We start from the raw sequence: 21,765 nt of genomic DNA on the forward strand, positions 1-21,765 counted from the left end.
CCGGGTAAATATAGGACATGGTACTTCCAAACTTGGGGCAGGGTGAACATTGGTACTGAGCTTGGTCCTCAGGTCAGGGTGAACCAACAATGCCACAGGAAGTGGCCATATTTTGTTCAGACACATGAGACTTTCTGTGGGCACGAATTTGAATGTTAAGATTAGTAAGTAAGAAAAATAGGGAAAGAGTTCAGTACAGTTTGACTATTTTGTGTTCTTCTTACAGGAAGTAGCGACTGCAAAAAGAAAAATAAATCCTTTTGGCAGGGATTTCGAAAAACACAGAAAGGGAATGCAGTGCGGGAACTGTGCAAAGGTAAAACTGTTATGGAGGGAGCTCTCATTCCTGCTTGTATTTGTGCCAACTGTGCAATGGGGCAGGAACTTGAGTTTAAAGCCTCATTGTTAGAGTGCCAATCCTTTAGGATTGTCCTGGGATTTCCATGAATTAAAGATTAATCCCCTGGATACTCCTTCAAGCTTCTCCCAGGAAGCATTGAATACAAAATGCAGCATTTAAGTTGCTTTGAATTTTTTAATTATAGGTTAAAGTTGGAGGGAAAAAAATACTGCTCAACCGAGAGGAGCAGATGGAGGTATGATATCATTTGATGAACCCTCCAAGTTCAGTAAGAACTGGCAATCCTACCTACTGGAAGCTATGGAGGAGATCTTTCCTGTAATAAACACAGTTGCACCAAAGGCAATTTCTAGTGCTTGGATACATTCCAGAGTTTGGTGTCATTCTCCAATCGCCACTGGATCTGTACAAAACATATCTTTAAATTATTTCATTATTCATTCATGGGATGTGGAGATTGCTGGCTAGACCAGCATTTACTTCCCCTGAGAAGTTGTGGTGTGCTACCATCTTGAATCACTGCAGTCCTTGGGATGTAGATCCACTTATGCTATTGTGAGGAAGGGAACTGCCCAATATCCAGATAAACAGGGTGAAAAATGGGGAGTTAAACTGAGATCTCATTCTCCTAGCATCATTATTTGACTAACTGGAATATAACAGATGAGATATATGATCAACAATAAACAAATAGAGATAGAACATTGAGCAGTACAACACAGTACAGGACCCTCACCCCTCAATGTTGTGCTGACCTTTTACTTACTCTAAAATGAAACTAACCTACATACCCTTCATTGTACTAACTTCCATGTGCCTATCCAAGAGTTACTTAAATGTCCCTAATTTATCTGACTCTACTATCACTGCTGGCAGTGCATTCCACGCACCCACCACTCTCTGTGTAAAGAACCTACCTCTGACATCTCCCCTAAACCTTCCTTCATTCCCCTTAAAGTTATGTCCCTTATGATAGACATTTCCACCATAGGGAAGGGTCTCTGACTATCCACTCTGTCTATGCCTCTTAACATCTTGTACACCTCAAACAAGTCACCTCTCATCCTCCTTCACTGCAGTGAGAAAAGCCCTAGATCCCTCAACCTCTCTTCATAAGACATGTCCTCCAGCCCAGGCAGCATCCTGGTAAATCTCCTCTGCACCCTCTCTAAAGCATCCACATCCTTCCTATAATGAGGTGACCAGAGCTGAACACAATATTCCAAGTGTGGGCTAACCAGGGCTGTATAGAGCTGCAACATAACCTCTTGGCTCTTAAACTCAATCCCCCTGCTAATAAAAACCAACACACCATAGGCCTTCTTAACAACTTGGGTGGCAACTTTGAGGGATCTATGGACATGGACCCCAAAATCCCTCTGCTCCTCCACTGCCAGGAGTCCTGCCCTTAACCTTGTATACTGCATTTTTGTAACTTCACTTTTCCAGGTTAAACTCCATCTGCCACTTACCAGCCCACTTCTGCACAGTGTCAGTGTCCCGTTGCAACCTACAACAGCTCTCCACCAACATTTGTGTCATTGGCAAACTTACTGGCCTACCCATTCACTTCCTCATTCAAGTCATTTATAAAGATCACGTAGAGCAGAGATCCCAGAATGGATCCCTGTGGAACACCACTGGTCATTGAGTTCTAGGCTGAATATTTTACATCTTCCATCACCCTCTGTCTCCTAGGGGCCTGACAATTCTGTATCCAGGCAACCAGATTTCCCTGTATCCCATATCTCCTTACTTTCTGAATGAGCCTACCATGGGGAGCCTTATCAAATGTCTTGCTAAAATCCATGTACACGACATCCACTGCTCTACCTTCATCAGTGTGTTTTGCCACATCCTCAAAGAATTCAATAAGGTTATGAGGCATATCCTGTCTCTCAGAATCCTCTCCAATACTTTGCCCACCACAGGCATAAGACTGGTCTGTAATTGCCAGGATTATCCCTAATGGTGGCCTTTACCAGGCTAAGGATAGATAAAAAAATACAGGACAGATTTATTTAATATCATACTAAAACATTTTGATTTACTTGTTTAGTGTTTGGTTAAACAGTGACAGATTTGATGATAAGCATTGTGCCCTGCTCTAACCTACCCCAGTGTATGTGACTAGCCTATGTGATATGTAGACCTAGATCTGGACCTCTGTTAGCTTCTGACCAAAGAATGGTGTATTCTGGTCAGCACTGCAGCATGAAAATTAGTACCATGAGCATCTCAAAACTGCAGCATTTTAATGAGTTTACCACCATTTTAAAAACATAATAGCCTTATTTCAAAGGAACAATTAGCTAAGTGACACTTTCTGTGCTGCAAGATTCTATGATGATTTACCTAATTTGTTTTGGTTACGGGAGTTTAAAAACCCTTGTTTAGTTTTAGCTCCTCTTCCGCTGAGCTTGTTGGGCAGGTCATCTACTGAAACCATATTATCGAAGCTCTTGAATAACAATAATTCTTTGTTTTCTCTCTCTCCATTGCACCAAATCCAATTTTTTTCTTATTGACTTTGTAAAGGCGATGATGTTGGATTTGTGGCCAGTGAGATTACCATGAGTGATGAGGATCGCATCGAACTGATGATGATGGTCAAAGAAAAGATGATAACGATAGAGGAGGCACTTGCTAAGGTAATACAGACACCTCTTGCCCAAGTTAAACTAACTGATCGCCATATTAGCCAACTTACTTTAGGAAATGTTTTCTTTACAGCTACTGAGTCAGAAGGTTGTGTGTTCAAAGCCCAGTCCAGAGATTTGTCTCAGACCTGATTTGTTTGTTGTATTTTGGGTAATTACGCTTGCTTTTATATTTTACTGTGTGTTATTGAAATGATAAAAGAAATGAGTTTAGATAGCAGCAGAATGAGGGATCTTTGGATAACGTTTAGTGGAAATTCTGATGTTACTTCCACAGGTAATTCCAGGTCTAAATGTTAGATTTTACCACCATTTTACTACCATTTCCATCTGTGAAAATAGACTCAGGGACCTGTGAGGCAATTCTTCCAGGCGTGGTGCTTTCTAACCTAGAATACTTAATTCTGTTGTTCTCTGCTGTTATGGATATGTACTAATCAGAAACATTGCATTTATAGGACACCTTTCAAACTCTCAGAATACAGCCAATGGAGTGTTTGGTAAGTGCCATTGCTCTTGCGTTTTAGGAAAGCAGCAGCAAATTTTCAGAATGCAAGTTCCTGCAAACAATCCCTAAGTGATTCAGCTTGGAATATATGTGCCTAAGTCTCTCAAGTGGGAAGTGAAGCCACAACCTTCTGACTCAGAAGCAGTGAAATACTATTGAGCCAAAACAAATTCTAATCGTTATTAATGAAACTGAGTTTGTTCTTTTATTCCTGGGTTTTATTACTCACAAGGAAAGTTGACTATGACTTATTTTCCAGCTCAAAGAATATGAATGCCACAGCAGGCTGTCCCTGAGCATGGATTCAACTCAATCAGCAGGTGGCGCACATGAGCCATGGGACGAGTCATCTGATGGTGGTGTGAGTAAAGTTTGTTTTAATACTGGGAAATACTGTGGAACAAAAGGCTTGCCTTCATATTGCATTTTCATAGCGACAGACATCTCCATAAATGGAACCAGAATAGGTTTAGAGAAACTGTCTATCAAGGAATACTTTTTTTTTGCAGCCTTATTAATCTGCACTGCTACTTCTGATGATCTGTGTCCCCCTAAATACCTTGGCTTCTCTCCTTCAGTAAAACTCATCTCACAAGTATGCAATTTGTTTTCTTTGTGTCGAAATGCATTGCCTGACAGTTATCTGTATTGAAATTCATTTCCTGATTACACATTCTGCAAATTTATTAATTCCTTCTTGTATTTTGTCTGATTTATCATTTGTATTAGTTATGTCATCGAAATTGGTATCATCCACAAGCATTAAAATTGGATTTTCAAATCCCACAGCCAAACTATCGATGGAAATAATGAACGATGGTGATTACAGCCTGTAGAACACCACTTCCCACCTTTTTTATCAGTTTGAATACCAACCCTTTACTCCTACTCCATCCTGGAAATAACTCCACATGCAATCTGCTCCTCATCCCAAACTCCACACGATCTGGCCCTCATCCTTTTGGGGCGGCATGGTGGCACAATGGTTAGCACTGCTGCCTCACAGCGCCAGAGACACGGGTTCAATTCCTGCCTCAGGCAACTGTCTGTGTGGAGTTTGCACGTTCTCCCTGTATCTGCGTGGGTTTCCTCTGGGAGCTCCAGTTTCCTCCCACAGTCCAAAGATGTGCAGGTTAGGTGAATTGGCCATGCTAAATTGCCTGTAGTGTTAGGTGAAGGGGTAAATGGACAGGAATGGGTCTGGGTGGTTTGATCTTCGGAGGGTTGGTGTAGACTTGTTGGGCCGAAGACCCTGTTTCCACACTGTAAGTAATCTTAAAAAAAAAAGTAATCTAAATCCTTAATCTATTATGCAGTACTCCTGGAAGATTTTTTTTTTGAAAATCCAACTGTGTTAAATCTATTGCATTATTTTTGCCTTCTCTTTCTGTCACTTATTTGAGGAATTTTTTAAAAAATTGGTAAGCATATTGTTCCTTTTTGAAAGCTGTGACTAATTCTGGTTATATTTTCAGGTCCAGATGTTTTTCCTCAAACAAAAATTGAGGCTTCCATTTATTTCTAGCTGCTGCTTGTTCTATGGTTCTATGGACTTGTTGTATCAATCTTGTTAAATATTGGAATAATATTAACAACCTTTTCCCATTGTTAATCAATTTACAGTCTGTTCCGCTAGAACACGGTTGTTCCGTTCTTGTACAATCTTGTGTTATAAGAAAATCATGCAGCAGAAGCACCTTTTAAACTAATAGGGCCGGAATCATGTTATAACCAATACACACTTCAAAACTTCGCACTTATAAACAGTGTCCCCTATTTGTCAATCATGTTATAGCAAATTTGTGTTACCGAAATGCACATTATATCAGAACGACCTGTTTATATCTGCTTGTATGAGTGTGTCTGCTATCTCTTCCCTGATTTTTTTTTTTGTTATTTGCAGTCTATTCAAATCTATGGGTTTATCTTCTCTAGGTCTGAATAGTTTTCAATTATCTCCCTCTTTCTAAATCAAATGCCAATGTCTTTTATTTCATCTAATTTTCTAATGTCATGTTTCCCTCGTTAGTCTACCTTTCATTAATGTGAAGAATATATCCTGTTATTCTGTTATTGTTACCTGAGAGTTTGTCTTACACGTTCTATAGTTTGCTTTTATTGATTTTGAGGGATACCAGCATTTATGACCCATCCCTCATTGTCTTGGAGAAGGTGGCTGTGTGCCACTGTGTTGAATCTTTATAGTTGTGTCCTGTTCATGAGGATTTATATAGACTTTGACCACTTTGTATTTAGTTTTCTATAGTTTATTTCTTTCCTTGCAATCCCCATTCTCACCCTTCATTATTTACTTTACTTTGGACTTAGTTTATCTCTTTTCCTTAAGGTGCAATATTAGTGTTATTTGTCCATAAAGTTGCATTGGTGGCTGTCACTCCCACCACACGCCACAGCCCCCCACACCCCACACACCCCCACAGGCCCTCTGCCTTCTCACTCTGCTGCGCCCCCTCTCTTCTCCCCCCCCCCCCCCCCCACCCCCAACCACCACCTAGTATCTCTGCCCTCCATCCTTTTCCATCACCCCTCCACCCTCTCACTTTTTCCCTGTCCATTCAGCTTCCACACTTTCTTCTGACCTACTTATCCCTTTGTCCGGTGAGCCTACACATTCCTTCCCGGTCACATTTGAAAGCTATATGTGTCTACCATGAGCTTCTTTCTAATCTGTAACATTTGGTTTCTTATCAATCCAAGACTACTGGAGCCACTAATTACATTATAAACAGCTGCTACCATCCGTTAGGGCATGGATATATATTCAACACGGCAAATTTGATTCCATGAATCAGAAAGAGCTCTCAAATTAACTTCATCTTAAACTAAATCTTAATTCCATTCTCACCTGTTCAGATATGGGAGCAGCTAGATGATGATGTCCAGGAAGTGAAGTTCAAGAGGTTCCACAAGTTAGTTTCTTCAAAGCGCAGATCAAAAAAGAAACTGATGAAAGTGGATGAACTGAAGACTTCATCTACTGGAGGTGAGCGGGGGGATATTCCATTAGAGGTTCGATATAATCTGACATCATGTATGATCAAAAATCAAATTATTATTCTGATTAAGAACCTAATTCGTACCTTAAGTGGAACCAACTGTCGCCCTAAGGATAACTATTCTTCAATCCAAGCAACATCTTTTACAATGAGAAAAGCAAAATACTGTAGATGCTAGAAACTTGAAATAAAAATAGAAATGCTACGAATGGCAGTTCAAGTAACTGATGTGAGAGAGTCAGACAGAGTTAGCTTTTCAGTCCAAAACTTTTTACTTCACCTTTGTTTCCTGAACATCAGCCAACTTTCTATCAATGTGGCTTTATTTCCTCTTAGGCTATTACAGACCTCTTCCGCAACACTACTTCAAACGCTTTTGAAAAGTCGGAGTACATTACCTCTTACTACATTTCTTCAGAAATTCATCTTGCCACTTTCTAAAAAGAAAAGCTCTAATTAAGCCTATTTAACATGACTTGGCTTTAACAATCCATGCTGGCTGTCTTTCAGTTGATCAGCGTACTTCTTCATTCTCGCTATTTTTATCTCTGATTATAGATTCAATGGGTTGACCTCAACTAATGCTGGACTGCTGGTCTACTATTGGCTTAATCTATCCTTTAAGTGCAGATGTTATGTTGGCCAACGTAGAATTGAAAAGCTGTGACCAAAGTACCTTCTACTTGCTCTGTGTCTTTATCTGGACCGACTGACTGATCTACCATTATGTTAAATGTTCAGACTATTCCCTTTTTCTGATGGATGCTTTTCTAATACAATTCAATTCAAACTTGTGCCATTGTAGCAAGAAAGCAAAAAGCCTATGTTGTATGACCTATTCAGAATCCGGCTGGGAGAAAATAAAAGATAAGAACTAACCCTGAGTTTGAGTTGACTCACTTCCATCAATAATCCAGAGCTCTAAGTTTTCAATATTACCCTTAAAATGGCTTGAAGTTGCTGGATATTCTTCCATCTGGGTTAGTTCTCATCTGTCAGTTGTTACTGCAGTTGGAGATGAGGGTAATTGATCAATTGCATTTGTTTAAACAAGTTTAAACAAAGCATAATTTCATCATAAGTCTGTAGTGTTATGATGCTGACTCACCAACCTGCTCCCTTTGAATGTACCTCCACACATGGAATCATTTCCATTATCCTTTAGTATATATGAAATTTCTTTGATCACATGCAGTGACGCTCAGTCCTCCCGCCACCTTCACATTTATGAATAATTGGGCTTGAATCGTGCATTGAGGTTTAGGAGGAAATTTGCTTTGAAACTTGTTATATTGGAATATATAATTGACTGTGAAGTACTTTCAGGAAAAGAAACACATTCAGGTAAAGAAAAGCATCAGATAAATCAAGTCAGTACTTTTTTTAAAAATTAGAACTTCAGTAATTTTGTGAAGCAACATCTGTAAGGGCAAGTTCAGTTATGTATGGTGTTGGGTTGCTGTCCCTTTACGAAAGACAGTCATGTTGGGTCCAGTTTAGAACCAGCTATGATGGTGTGAGCAGTGTCAATAAAGTGTTAGCTCAGATTTACAATTTGTCCACCTTTGGAACTAAGAATTATGTACAAGGTGGACAAATTGTAAATCTGAGCTAACACTTTATTGACACTGCTCACATCATCATAGCTGGTTCTAAACTGGACCCAATATGACTGGCTTTCATAAAGAGACAGCAACCCAACACCATACATAACAGAACTTGCCTTTACAGATGTTGCTTTATAAAATTACTGAAGTTCTAATTTTAAAAAAGTACTGACTTGATTTATCTGATGCTTTTCTTTACCTGAATGTGTTTCTTTTCCTGAAAGTACTTCACAGTCAATTACATATTTCAAAAATGTTTTCAAATGTTTAACACAAAAATAGCAGGAGCACTTTGCTATTTATGATAACTTGTTGAGTGCAAGGGGATAAGTGACCAGATAGTCTGATTTAGATTAGATTTAGATTACTTACAGTGTGGAAACAGGCCCTTCGGCCCAACAAGTCCACACCAACCCGCTGAAGCGCAACCCACCCATACCCCTACATTTACCCCTTACCCAACACTACGGGCAACTTAGCATGGCCAATTCACCTGACCCGCACATCTTTGGACTGTGGGAGGAAACCGGAGCACCCAGAGGAAACCCACGCAGACACGGGGAGAACGTGCAGACTCCACACAGTCAGTCGCCTGAGTCGGGATGATGTTAGAAGGATTTAGTGATGATGTTAGAAGGATAAATCTGTCCAGAACACGAGGGAGAGCTCCCTTGCTATATTTCAGTATTGTGCTGTGGGATCTCTTGTGTCCCGCTGAAAAGACAGGCAGGTCCTCTGTTTAACATCTTATCCAAAAGATGGCACCTCTAACAGCACAGTATGCCCTGAGTGCTGTGCTGAGGTGTCACCCTCGATAATGTGCTTCAGTTTCAGGACTGGAACTTGAACCTACAATCTTCTCTCTCAGGTGTGATCACCTGCATTGAGCCATGAATAAATTTTAAAGGTAAAATGAGCAGATTGTTGCAATGTAGTCCTTTTTGTAAGGCTGGAAAACGACTTTGTGTTGTTGGCATTTTGAATGTGGCCACAGCTAATGGAACATTTGGAAGGAACATTTGTTTTGCAGACTTAAATGCCTAATCAGTGCAGGAACCTCCTTAAATAGCCCAAGGTTGAAACGTTTCTAATGTAGTTAAAGTTCCAAATCTGCACCAAACTTTGTTGTCTATGCTTCCGCCCTGTTTGGCATCGCATCATTACTACAATTATTTAATATATGTAAATGTGGCATGTAATTCTTGCTATTTTAAAGTATTGTCATAATTAGAAAACTGCTAGTGTTGACACTATGTACTCTTAAAATGTTGGTACCACAATATGAGTTTAAACAAGCAGATGATCTTGAAAGCAAGATTCTTGCTGACTTCACCAGAGAATCTCCTTCCATCTGCATGCTTTTGTCAGGTAGGGTCCTATTCAATGCTAAACAAGTCAAGCCTCACGTCTTGAATAAGTAGCTGACTCCTGTGCCAGAAATTTACAGTCAGCTGCTTGTTACTTCAGAAAACTACCTGACCCTGAAACTACCACTCTGGAAGGTGGCCATAAATGTTTCACTGGAGGTAAGATCTTGGAGGAGCCAGAGATTTAAGTGAGTCACTGTTTAAAATACTGTGAACCCTCAGTCAACCTGTCAACAGAATCAGAGACGGTGTTTCAGAATACTAGTCTTTCATTAGAACTTAATTTAAGACCTGTTCATTATGTTACATGCGCAAAAAATCTGCAAGTAGGAAACCTACTGCACAACATTCCATTTCATGAAAAGCAGGTAACACAGGTTCCCACCCCAGCAAGTTCAGACAACTGAGTGCTACACAGAAAGAAAAATTGTTTAATAAAATAACTGAGAACTGACTTAGCTATTCTCTCCAAGTTGTTTTGCAAGTTTATTTGTCAAAAGATCAAATCTATGCAGGTATGTTTATTATCTGTCCGTAAAATGAAATGAAGCTGTTGCATAAAATCTCTGACTCAACTTGTGTATCTTTGAATAATACTTTAGAATACTGGAAGAATTAGTTCAGAGTGAGTGATCGGTTTCTTGTCTGCCTTACCTTCTACCTCAGAAAACACTTGCGATGGGACATGTGACAAACAGTTGGACCCAATACACGATGAGAGATCGGTGAATCACATGGGGTCGAAGGCCATCAGAAAGCAGCTGTACTCGAACAAGACACTACAGAGACAGTCTGTGGAAGATCCTGCACCTTTGGCTGTTTGCCGATCTCCATCTTCCAGCAGCCTGGAAGGGCGGCTGGGGAAGAGGTTTGTCAAACCTTTTCACACGACCGCTGAACCCAGCGCTACGAGGCCTCCGAAGAAATCAGGAAAAACGTCCTCTGATTCAGAATGTGGAGAAGACAAGTTACACAAGGTATCTCGCTCACTGACTGACAGTGAAGTGGGTAAGGGAGCAACTGTTCAGGATCAAGGGGTAAGTGTATTTTGTGGCAAAACTAATTAGTCTTAAAGGGTTGCATTCATGAAGTAGGCCATTTAAACTGTTGTGTTTGTGACAGCTCTTTGAATAAGCAGCCAAAGCAAAATAATTTAAATTAAAGTGAATTGCCAAAGCTTTGCAAATCTGACGTAAAAGCAAGAAATGCTGGAAACACGATCTGATAGCACTTGTGAACCGAGAAATAGAATTAACGTTTCAGGACTGTGACATTTCACCAGAATTGAAAGCTGCTTTACTGAAAGAGTGGTACGGTTGTGGAATTTGTCACCAGTTGAGGTGAACCGCACTGATGCAATTAAGGGTAGACTAACCAAACACAAGGGCAAAACCCAGATATTGATAGGAGGCATGTGAAGAACATATTATTGGCAGTGACTAATTTGTTTGAATGTTTGTTGAAAAATTGTTGATTGAGTAACTCTGTGCAATAGTAAGTGAAAGCCATGAAGCGATACCAGACATTCAACAATATGTGTAAGTGGACAGAACAAATGAAATTAAATGCAGACAAGTGAATCCTGCTTTTCCTCTGTATTCATATCCTGATACTTCACTGAATCTTTAACCAGTTATTCTGTGTGCTGTGTTTGGGTGGGGTTGCAGGAAGAACCAGAACTTGGAAATCTCAGGGTGATGAACCTATGTGATTACAGTGGTGTTTCTCATAAGAAATTTTAACCCCTGGTGGCCCGACGGTGAGGTGTCTCCTTGCTGCTTTTCAGTCTCGAGTGGCTAAGAGTTAAAGTTCCTTTTGTTATGATGCCCATAACTTCGATGATTGTGAATTTCACCTTATAGGCCCATTGCACCCAACTGCAGAGACCGAGGTGCATTTGTTTACACACTGTGGATTTCTGATCTCCTTCCTCTTGAAGTGACTCCTGTCGCCGAAAATTGCCAAAAAACACAACAGGTCCCACAGACAACATTAGAATTGCTGAGAGATGGTTCCTGTGCACGCTGTCAGTTGTTCCATCACTGGTACATGTGGGATCTTGCTGTGTCCCACTCGGCTGCTAAATTTCTCTGCATTACACCACTGATATTTCACCCCTGGTTGTTTGAGGTGATTATGCTGGGCCAGCTTTTTAAGTGCGGGTAGAAGTTTGATAGAACTGAAGAGCTTGCTGGGCTGTTAAGATTCTACCCTATTAGTGCAGGACTGGAGTCACCTACAGGTAGATTTCTTTCCCTCAGAATATTAGTGAACCTGTTAAATTTTTACAACAGTTAGACAGTTACGGTTACAGTTACAGTTAAAAAGCGGATGCTTGCTTTTTATTACCAGACTATTAAAACTGAATTCAAATTCTCAAACTGTCGCAGTAGGATTTGGGCTCTCATTCTCTGGATTATTAACTCAACCCTCAGGATTCCTACTGCAGTAAAATGACTACTGTGTTTCTGTACTACATATCAACATGTTTAAGATACATTATAACAACAGAACGTTGTCACAATAAACGTGCAAATTGGTCAACTGGAACGTGGCCTAATTTGCTAACCACAATTCGCTGTTCAGATTTTTTTCAAAAAAACTGTGCTCTGATCTGTAGGATTACCAGAGTTTGCTGGAGAAATGTGAGATTTCCATTTGAGTTCCATCCATGAAGTGACGATGTTTTATTCTACCCACCAGAACATTGGTAAAGAAGAGGTCAGCAATGAGAAAATGAACACAGCAAAATCCCCCACAAATTCACGGAAATCACTGAGCAGGAAAGTCAAGTCGGTGAAAGAGACAGTGAGGAGAAAGATTACAAAGACGTACAGTGGTACTGTTCCCCCCCATGTAAGTAAACCCACCTTTGCTTCATCTCCTTTTAAGACCCTTCTCCAAAACCTCAGTCTGACTAAACGTTTTGGTCTCTTCTCCTAGTTATCTTTCCTTCACCAGCTCAGCATTTGTTTTTCCTCATGTCAGCATATGGAGTGTCTTGTGACATTTCTTCCCACATTGGGAACGCAGAAACAGAGGGATATTTAGACTCTTGTCCGTAATTTGCCACCTTAGTTGGTCATAGTTGATCTATAATTTCACCATCACATATTGCTTAGTTTAAAAAAAAAGAGCCATCTCAGAATTAAAATTGAGACTTGATTTAGCATGCAGTACCCTTTGTGGAAGCCTCTTCCAGATTTCCATCATCTTTTGTGCATTGAATTTTTAATAACTTTGTTTTCTTGAAAGGAATAGCCGCAGTTTTCACAAAATTATTTCTTTTTCTTCAGTCGTGGGATATAGACTGGTCCAGCCAACAAAGCCTATATTGTTTGTCCTTGGTTGGCCTTGAGAAGGTATTGATGAGCTACTCTTGAACCACTGCAGTCGATTTGCTGTAGGTAGATCCACAATGCCATTAGGGAGGGAGTTGCAGGATTTGGACGCAGTGGGACAATGAAGGATTGGTAATACATTTCCAAGTCAGGAAAGTGAGTGGCTTGGAAGGGAACTTGCAGATGGTAGTGTTCCCATGTATTCACTGTCCTTGACTTTCTGAATGTAGCATTATGGGTTTGGAAGGTGTTGTCTAAGGATCTTCGGTGAATAGCTGCAGTGTATATTGTAGTTAGTAGTAGCATTGGGTACTAAGTGTCGGGAGTGGATGTTTGCGGTTGTGGCGTCGATCAAGTGCACTGCTTTGTCCTGGATGGTGTCAAGCTTCATGAGTGTTGTTGGAGCTGTACCCATCCAGGCAAGTGGGGAGTATGTCATCACGCTCCTCACCATGCGCCTTGTGGATGGTGTACAGGCTTTGTCTGACCTGCTCTTTTAGCCACTATATTTATTTGGCAAATTCAGTTCAGTTTCTGGTCAATGCTAAGTTGCAGAATGGTGTTAGCTGCATTCACTGCAAAGCCCGTTATATATTTTCTAAAGTGTAGTACTCTGAACTAAACAGATTACCTGAGGTGTAGTATAATCAGGGCTGTATGTGCTGCTGCATGACTTCTATCCCTTTGCATTCTGGTTTCTTTAATGTGTAAGTATTCCATTAGATTTTTAAATTATTGTCGATACCTGTCTGTGGCTTTTTAATGATCTATGCACCTGGACCTCTCAAACTCTTTGAATCTCTGTTATTTTAGCTTTTTAGTTGATTTCAAGTGAAATTACCTAGAATTGGGGGAGCAGTGTGAAGAGTAGAACAAAAGGGTGGAAGAGATTTCATAATGTTCAACCAATGTGATCCCTTTCTCCCCAGTTGCCTTCCGAAGGAGTGATGTCCACTGCTCAGGTTGAAGATTCAACAGATAAGTCTATCCAACCAGACAGGCCCAAGCTGACTGGCGGTGGCTCAGTAGAGAGTCTGCGGAGCTCCTTGAGTGGGCAGAGTTCAATGAGTAAGTGTTAAGCTGCTTGAGTGTTGTTGGAACTGCTTGGTTGGCTAAATCTCCAAGATGGTCCTGGAGGAGTCAGAAATTGAAAATTAATCTTCATGACGCTGTTAGAAGCAACCAGGGAGAAAAGTCATAGTAATATTTAATATTCTTTTGTCATTTTCTTTGGAAATTTATTATAATCAGTTGAGATAATAATACAATATGATAGAAAGAGTCTTTGATAAATTTACTTGAATTTTCAGTTAAAGGTGCAATGTTATGGGGACGGGTTATTGACCGGAATGGAGAAGAGGGGTGTCACAAAGTGAGTTACTCGCTGCAGGATTCCTTGTCACTGACCTCTTTTAGCCACTTATAATTGAGGTATGAGGTCATGTGATTAAATCTCCAGAAATCCCAACCAAAATTGACAATCCGATTTTCAGCAGGTGTCTGTATCTTGATGTTTTTCAGTTCATAAATAGGAAGAGAAACAAACTGTTAAGTTACAGCACTGGCCCAAAATGGGAATCATTTAAAATATGTAAGGAGACCCTGGTTTTCCTGCTTAGACCCTTGAGTTTTATGATTTTCTGGCCTTAGGCATCTGCATGCCCTGCTTTCTCTGTCTGAAGCTTAGGCCTGAAAATTCAGGTAAGAAACTTGATCACAGTTAAAGTCCTCAGAAAACTGAATTGGTAACACATGCCACTGAGATGTTCTCTCCAGAAACCTTAAGGGATGTCGGTGAAATGTGCCTCCACTTCAGAATTCAACCTACAGGAGCAAGAGTTTAGGGTTCTTCATTTCAGAGAAAAAGAGGTAGAAAGTCAAATTTAATGCTGTTGCACAAGGCCTACTCCCACTACTATTGTAATGGTTTTCTGCCTTTTTTTCTTTCATCACCTGGACAAATACGACTCCCATGTGTGCTGAGGAGAAATACCTATCCTTAGACTTTTCTTTTAATCTCTTTAATAAGGCCAATTCTTTTGCAAAGGATAAAAGGAGTCATGTGACTAGCTGAAGCTTTGAAGGATGCATTAGACATTACTCTGTGCCTTGAAACCCATATCTCTGGCAAACCGAAGTCAGATGTTACATTTCTTAATAATAATACTTGACATGAAACCAGGAGCAGAGAACATTCAGGCACAGGAAAGGGGGGAGGATTAGACCTTACTTTGTGCAATGTGAATTACAGCAATTAAAAACACTCACTTTCCTCTGTTTCAGGTGGTCAGACAGTGAGTACCACAGATTCATCGGCCAGTAACAGAGAGAGTGTGAAATCAGAAGATGGTGAAGATGAAGAATCTGCTTATCAGGGACCGTTCTGTGGTCGAGCTCGGGTCCACACTGATTTTATTCCAAGTCCATACGATACAGATTCACTGAAACTTAAGGTACTTCTAAACTTATTTTCACTGTCGTTTTTGCATTTGTAGAAGGGATGGAAAGATTTATCTGCCATCTCTGGTCAAGTGTATCTGCTATCCAGCTGGTTATAACTAGATTAGGATAATTTTGCACATTTTACACTTTAAAGTTTTGTCACCACATTGGCACCTCCTCCATCAAATATATAGAATCGTGGAAATGCACAGCACAGAAGCTGTCAGTCAACCCATCCCAACTGTTGGTGTTGGCTCCCTGAGCTATCCTAATTAATTCCATTCCCTTGCATTTCAGCATACCCCTGTATATTTTTCTTACCAAAGTTTTATTTATCTATCAACAAACACATCGACCTGGGCCCAATATACCGACCACTGCAGCGGACAGCTGGAACTGACAACCGGAAGTGGCAGAGACAAACCACTATAAATGCCAGAGGAAACATCACAGAAGCACTTCACAGGAGACTCCCAAGCACTGAGGATGTCACCTAGACAGGGGACGAAACGTCTGCAGCACAAATTCCCAGCTCGGCGAACAGAACCACAACAACGAGCACCCGAGCTACAAATCTTCTCACAAACTTTTATTTTTAAAGCTATTCTGAATTCTCTTTCTGCATATTGGACTCCTTACTCAATTACTTGGGAAATTGTTTCTCTCTCTTTACACTTTCAAAAGTACATCACAAATTTGAACTCTATCAGTGTTCTAATAAAAGAGGCCTGATTTCTCCTCGCAACTAAAACCCCAAATGCTTGACACAATTTAATGAATCTTTCCTATAGTCTTCCCATGTTTTGAACATCCCTTCCAAAGTAAGGCATTTGAATATACTTTCCAGCTGATTCATTGCTTTGTACAGATTTTGTATTAACTCTCTACCTTTCACTTTAGAGTCCTATTTACAAAACCCAAGATGCCTTATGCTTTTTCCAACTTGATAATGTCCACTCACTTTGAAATATTTGTTTCTATATAGCCCTAAATCTATCTGCTCCTCCACTCCTATTAAAAGGTTACCATTTAGTGCGGTCGTCTCTTCGATCCTTCCTTCTAAAATGGATCACTTGACATTGTTCGGTGTTAAATTTCATCCTTCTGTCCAATTTACTAACTAATATTCTCCTTAAGTAATTTGCAGTTGTCCTTCCCTGTTAATCATGCTTGCTATTTTAGTGCTGTAATTAATATTGATAAATATTCCCTCCTGTACCTCAGCCCATCTTTGCCCCTGGTATAGTGGTAATCAGTGGTCCCAAAAGTTGTAGATCTATATCTGGTAACTTGAGACACAATTGTCCAGAAATAAAAGAAGGGCTCTATTTTTGGGGCTTGTTATGTTTGCGACAATCTCTCTCATTCTCCTATGGACAGGGACTTGGCCCGGTGCAAAAAATAGGCACAATTTCTTTTGGACTTCCTTGAAGATGTCCCAATCTAGTAATGGAGGAGGGAAGTGAGGTACAACAGGGTGGAATGTTTCTTTTACATATCATTAATATTTGACCAAATTTAAAGTGAATCAATCACAGGGAGATCTAGGCTTATATTTAAACATCAGTCTTGTTGACATTTTACAGGCCAAATCAAGTAGCACTGTTGCAATTCCCATACAGGCCAGTACCCTAAATGGAACACTGACCCTAGACAACTCTGGCATGACTGAAGCATTAGCAGTAAAATAGTTGAATTTAGAATCTTTACTCTAAGCCTGTCTATAGTATTTTGTTTAAGCTATATTACATATACATGGCTCCTTGTAACTGTGCCTCCTGTAGTTGCCTCTCTACTGCAGGACTAAACCCAAATCAAAGCTTCTGTATCTGTGTATATTATCACAAGCTGCAATTTAATGCCCCAATCATCTACTATTCATCCTTTGTGGTTAGCAAACTTCCACCTCAATAGCAATGTGAAATCATAGCAAAGTTCATGGTTTTTCTTGTGCAACCCTTGCAACCCCAAATTTGGCTGATTTCCGTGACTTTTGATGAGTTCATGGTCAGGAATTCCAGCTACTTTTTTTCCAGAATTCTCTCTGGTTGTGAAGGGTGGTACCTAAATCTAAGCCATTCGTTCTATTGCTTTTTTTTTGGCTTCTGGAATAGTATTAGAGTATTCAAGGATTCCAACCAGGGACAATAAAAGATGGCGTGGTATTTTGAGGTGATGCTTTTTCAATGATGTTGTTGTCCAGTGAAGAGGTAGTGGTATTGTTCCTGGGCAGGCTAATGCTCTAGTGACACGGGTTTCAAATCCCTCTATTGCAGATGGTGAAATTTGAATTCAGTAAAAATCTGGAATTTAAAAGGATGGCTTTATGGTGATCATGTAACTATTGGCAACTGATGCAAAAAAATCACTGGTTCACCAATGTCCTACTCATGACCCCAGACCTACAGCAATGTGTTAGATTCTGAGTATTTAAGGGGAGGGGGCAATAAATGCTGGCCTAGCCAATGGTGTCAACATCCCATGAATGAATAAAAAGGTAATGGAATTGAGTGGTACTGTCAAAGTAGCCGTGCTGAGTTGTAAGTCATATGGATTGAAAGTAGGATATTTGTACGGTTAATTTCCATACTGATTTTTTTGAAAGAGCTTTTTTCCCCCTCAACCTTGCAAATTACAACTACACACTCAGTTGCCACTTCAGAGTTCCTTTTAAAATTTACCCTTTCAGATTGTTAACATTTGAAACCCTTAAACTTCCTTACATAGTAATTCCACTCTCTCACCCACTTGCCAGAGTGATCAGTTTTTCCACTCTTGTCAAAATCCTTTCTAACTTTGCAGACCTCCTAATTATAGAGTCATACAGCACGGAAACAGGCCCTTTGGCCCCACTTGTCCATGCCAAAAGGTTTGCGAAACTGGACTAGTTCCATTTGCCTGCATTTGGCCCATGTCTCTAAACTAGTTTAAACCCTCCTGAGATTGTCTAGTAAATCTCCCCTCCAGGATATTGGTCCCCTCCGCTTCAGGTGCAACCTGTCCCCCTTGTACAAGTCACTTCTACCTCAGACAGATTCCAATGATCCAAAATTCTGAATCCCTGCCCCTTGCACCAACTCCACAGTAACACATTCCACTTTCTTAAAGTGGAATGAACCATCCCAGTTTTTCCATTCTCTCCACATAATTGAACTCTTTTATGTTTCAGTTGAGCTCTGCACCCTCTCCAGGGCCTTGATGCGCTCACAAAATGGATTACCCAGAACTGTGTATACACCTTCACCTGATGTCAAATCAGAAATTTGTAAATATTTCAATGTGCCTTCCTTGCTTTTTGTACCCGCTGCCCTTATTCACAAAAAGCCAAATATTCCCATATGTAATGCATGCTGTAACTGCAGATGCTAATGGTAGATATTAACAATACAGCATTGACAGGGGCAGTGATCAAGTGAATTTCTCTGCCCTCAACAGTTTCAAGCATATTAAATACTGATTAGCCAAGCAAATGTTCTATCATGCCTTGTACTTGAGTCTTGTGGATGGTGAAGAGACTTACAAGGTGTTAGTTGATCATCACAGAATGCCCAGATTATGGATCATAATCGCTAATCGAGTTATCTCAGTGTGGTTTTTTTGTGGTGCCTTTCTGTTTCCATTTTCTACCTTACAACAGTGACGATACTTCATAAAATACATCAATTACTTTGAAATGTCCTGACTTCATGAAAGGCACAATATAAATACAATTGACGCAGATTTTATTACTAGCTTTGTGTTTTGACTTGCTACTTCTGATCTGCTTCACAGAAAGGAGATATTATCGATATAATTAGCAAACCACCAGGAGGAACCTGGATGGGTCTGTTGAATAATAAGGTTGGGACATTCAAATTTATCTACGTGGATATTGTGAATAATGAAGTGGAGAAACCAAAAAGGCCAAAGAGACGGCGACGGGGAACCAAACCCCCAAAACCCCAAAATGTTCAGGATCTCCTTCAACGCATTGGCCTGCAGGTTGGTTTTGTGATTTACCTTACATTCAATGAATCTGCAATAGTACGGTTCTCCCAAAAAAGAACATATTTTGAATTCAAACACATAATCAGCTACATTTCATGATTACTTTAACGGAGCACAGAAATTCTCCTGCAAACAGTTTGAGCCAATTTATCTTGATTCCATAGTAACATGACAAAAAAAAATGCAACAATAAAAGACTTCACACAAAAAAAATGTGGAAAAGTCTTTATTAGGGTGGCCACCAAAACCAGGCAGTTGCCTTCTACATATATTGAAATCTAGGCCGTGAGATGTATTTAGGATTCCAATGCTATTTCAGTCTCTACAACAAGATCCAAAAGGTTCTGTGGATCTCCTCTAGGTCCCAGAAGCAGGCCAATGAGAAGGGCCTCTGACTTGCCCATTAACAGACCTGCAAGAGATTCTCCAATTTGAGAAGTTGGCTCTTCTGACTTCCAGCAGAAAACCTACAAAAAATTGGAATCATAAAATGATTCTGTGCGGACTGGAATTGGTGCTGTGCGGAATGGAATCATTCTTCCCATTATGCTTGTGCCTGTTCTTTTGAAAAAGCTGTACAATTTGATGCACCTCTCCATTCTTGCCCCATAACAATTTTTTAGTTGTCTAATTTCCTCTTGAAGGTTATTGGATTTCCTTCCACCACTCTTGAAGGCTATGTATTCTGGATTATAATGACCCACATGGTTTTAAAAAGGTTCAAATGCTATCTCTGGTACTTTTGACAATTAACCCTGTGCCCTCCAGATAGCAACTATTGCACCAATAGAAAACAGGTTTTTTTCCCCTTTTTATCTATCTCAGATTATTGAATTCCTCATTCGAATCCCGGTTTAACCTCTCTTCAACTTTCCTTATCTTCTATCTAACCTAGGTCTTTAATCCTGTTACCATTATGGTAACTCACTTTGCATCCTCCAGCATGGCTTACTGGGATAGGACAATGGAAATCAAACTCCATTTTTCCCAGTCACAAAATCACAAAAGTTAGATTTTCTAAAACTATGCAACATTACCCCAGTTTGTATATCTATTTAAACTCTGGTTGACTGTGCACATGGACCAGATTTCTGCACTGACAACAATTACTGTTTATTCTTAAAAAATTCCAGTAACAGCTAAGCAATTATGAACTGTTGACCTCTACCTCTACTGCTTAAAACTCCTTCTACAAACACACGTTGACAGACGCAATGAAATATTGATGTTATTGACAGAGGAAAAAAACTGGACGGGCGGTTAAATCGTCCCTGTCACACAGTCTGCTAAGATCCTTTAGCTTTTCAGGAATTGCTGCTCCTCGATCTCTGTTCCCCAGGTATTTTCACTTGCTTGCAGGAAGCAAAGAGTGTCTGATTCAAAGCTTACAATGTCTCTGGCTTATTGATTATAGCAACAACTTACAGCATCTAATGAGGGAAAATAACCTGGCTTGCTTCAGGTGTTTCTTACTGCAGAGTATGTCTCCACATCCAAAGGTCCAAGACCTCTGGCAATGTTGCTGTTACCCATAAGCCGTTCAGTCATCTGGGATCACATGATTGTTGGCACACAGAAGACCTTTACCATTGACAACTGCTCACCACTCCACAGACCAAACCCCGCCTTGTTGTAGACTGAGGTTCACTTTGTGGACACTCCCTTGGCGTCAGTCCAATCGCAGTAGTCTGAGCAAGCAATAGTATAAACAACACTTAGAATCATTGTTGGCAGTTTGCCTTCAAGAAGTACAGCAATCTCTTCCACAATTCTTGGTTTTTAAAAGTATCCTTTTCCCAATTCCATTCACAAAAGTACAGAAAAATAAAAAGATGCTGACTACACTTTACCTGAGCATCTTTCCCAAAGTGTTATCCTCAGAATTGGCTGTAATATTCTAACTGATGTTTTTGTTTGTATTCTCTATTCATAAAACCAAGGACCTGTATGACTTATTAACAACTGGTTTAAATTGTTCTGTTACCATTGAGACTTTCCTTCCTACACTCCCAAGTGTCTCTGCTCCTGGACTACCTTTAAACTCCCTTTAGCTAGAAGCCTCTCCTTACTTTACCGATCAGAATTAAACATTCTGGACTTCCCTACCTTCAGTTTTGCCTGCTATGTCTGCTCCTTTCGCCAGTCTATAGGTGTCTCCATGATGTGCTTTTCATTGTAAACTATGTTTCTGAGTTTTGTGTTATCTATCAGTATGATATTAGGCTCCTTGAACTAAGTCCAATTTCTTAATATACGTGATACAATAAATTAATATACAGGGCAGCACGATGGTACAGTGGTTAGCACTGCTGCCTCACAGTGCCAGGGACCCAGGTTCGGTCCCAGCTTTTGAGCCATACGGCTTGGAAACAAATCCTTTGGCCCAACTCATCCATGCAGACCAGATTTGTGAAACTGAACTAGTCCCATTGGCTTGCAATTTGGCCCACATCCCTGTAAACATTTCCTATCCAT

General features: G+C 40.2%; 1 protein-coding gene across 6 annotated transcripts in view; it reads left to right on the forward strand.

Moving 5' to 3' along the window:
* sash1a (SAM and SH3 domain containing 1a) overlaps positions 1 to 21,765 on the forward strand; it is a 133,371-nt gene that overhangs the window by 93,572 nt on the left and 18,034 nt on the right. For 5 of the 6 annotated variants that reach the window (XM_060831744.1, XM_060831747.1, XM_060831746.1 and 2 more), the window contains 10 exons: positions 227 to 316; positions 2,900 to 3,012; positions 3,480 to 3,521; positions 3,789 to 3,890; positions 6,404 to 6,533; positions 10,187 to 10,557; positions 12,224 to 12,376; positions 13,791 to 13,929; positions 15,145 to 15,314; positions 19,075 to 19,284. In XM_060831744.1, the coding sequence (XP_060687727.1) occupies positions 227 to 316; positions 2,900 to 3,012; positions 3,480 to 3,521; positions 3,789 to 3,890; positions 6,404 to 6,533; positions 10,187 to 10,557; positions 12,224 to 12,376; positions 13,791 to 13,929; positions 15,145 to 15,314; positions 19,075 to 19,284 (1,520 nt within the window). The remainder of the gene's footprint in view (positions 1 to 226; positions 317 to 2,899; positions 3,013 to 3,479; positions 3,522 to 3,788; positions 3,891 to 6,403; positions 6,534 to 10,186; positions 10,558 to 12,223; positions 12,377 to 13,790; positions 13,930 to 15,144; positions 15,315 to 19,074; positions 19,285 to 21,765) is intronic. The other variant, XM_060831745.1, reaches the window with a different exon arrangement.

The sequence above is a fragment of the Hemiscyllium ocellatum genome, chromosome 10, assembly GCF_020745735.1.
Source record: "Hemiscyllium ocellatum isolate sHemOce1 chromosome 10, sHemOce1.pat.X.cur, whole genome shotgun sequence".
Classification (NCBI taxonomy): domain Eukaryota; kingdom Metazoa; phylum Chordata; class Chondrichthyes; order Orectolobiformes; family Hemiscylliidae; genus Hemiscyllium; species Hemiscyllium ocellatum.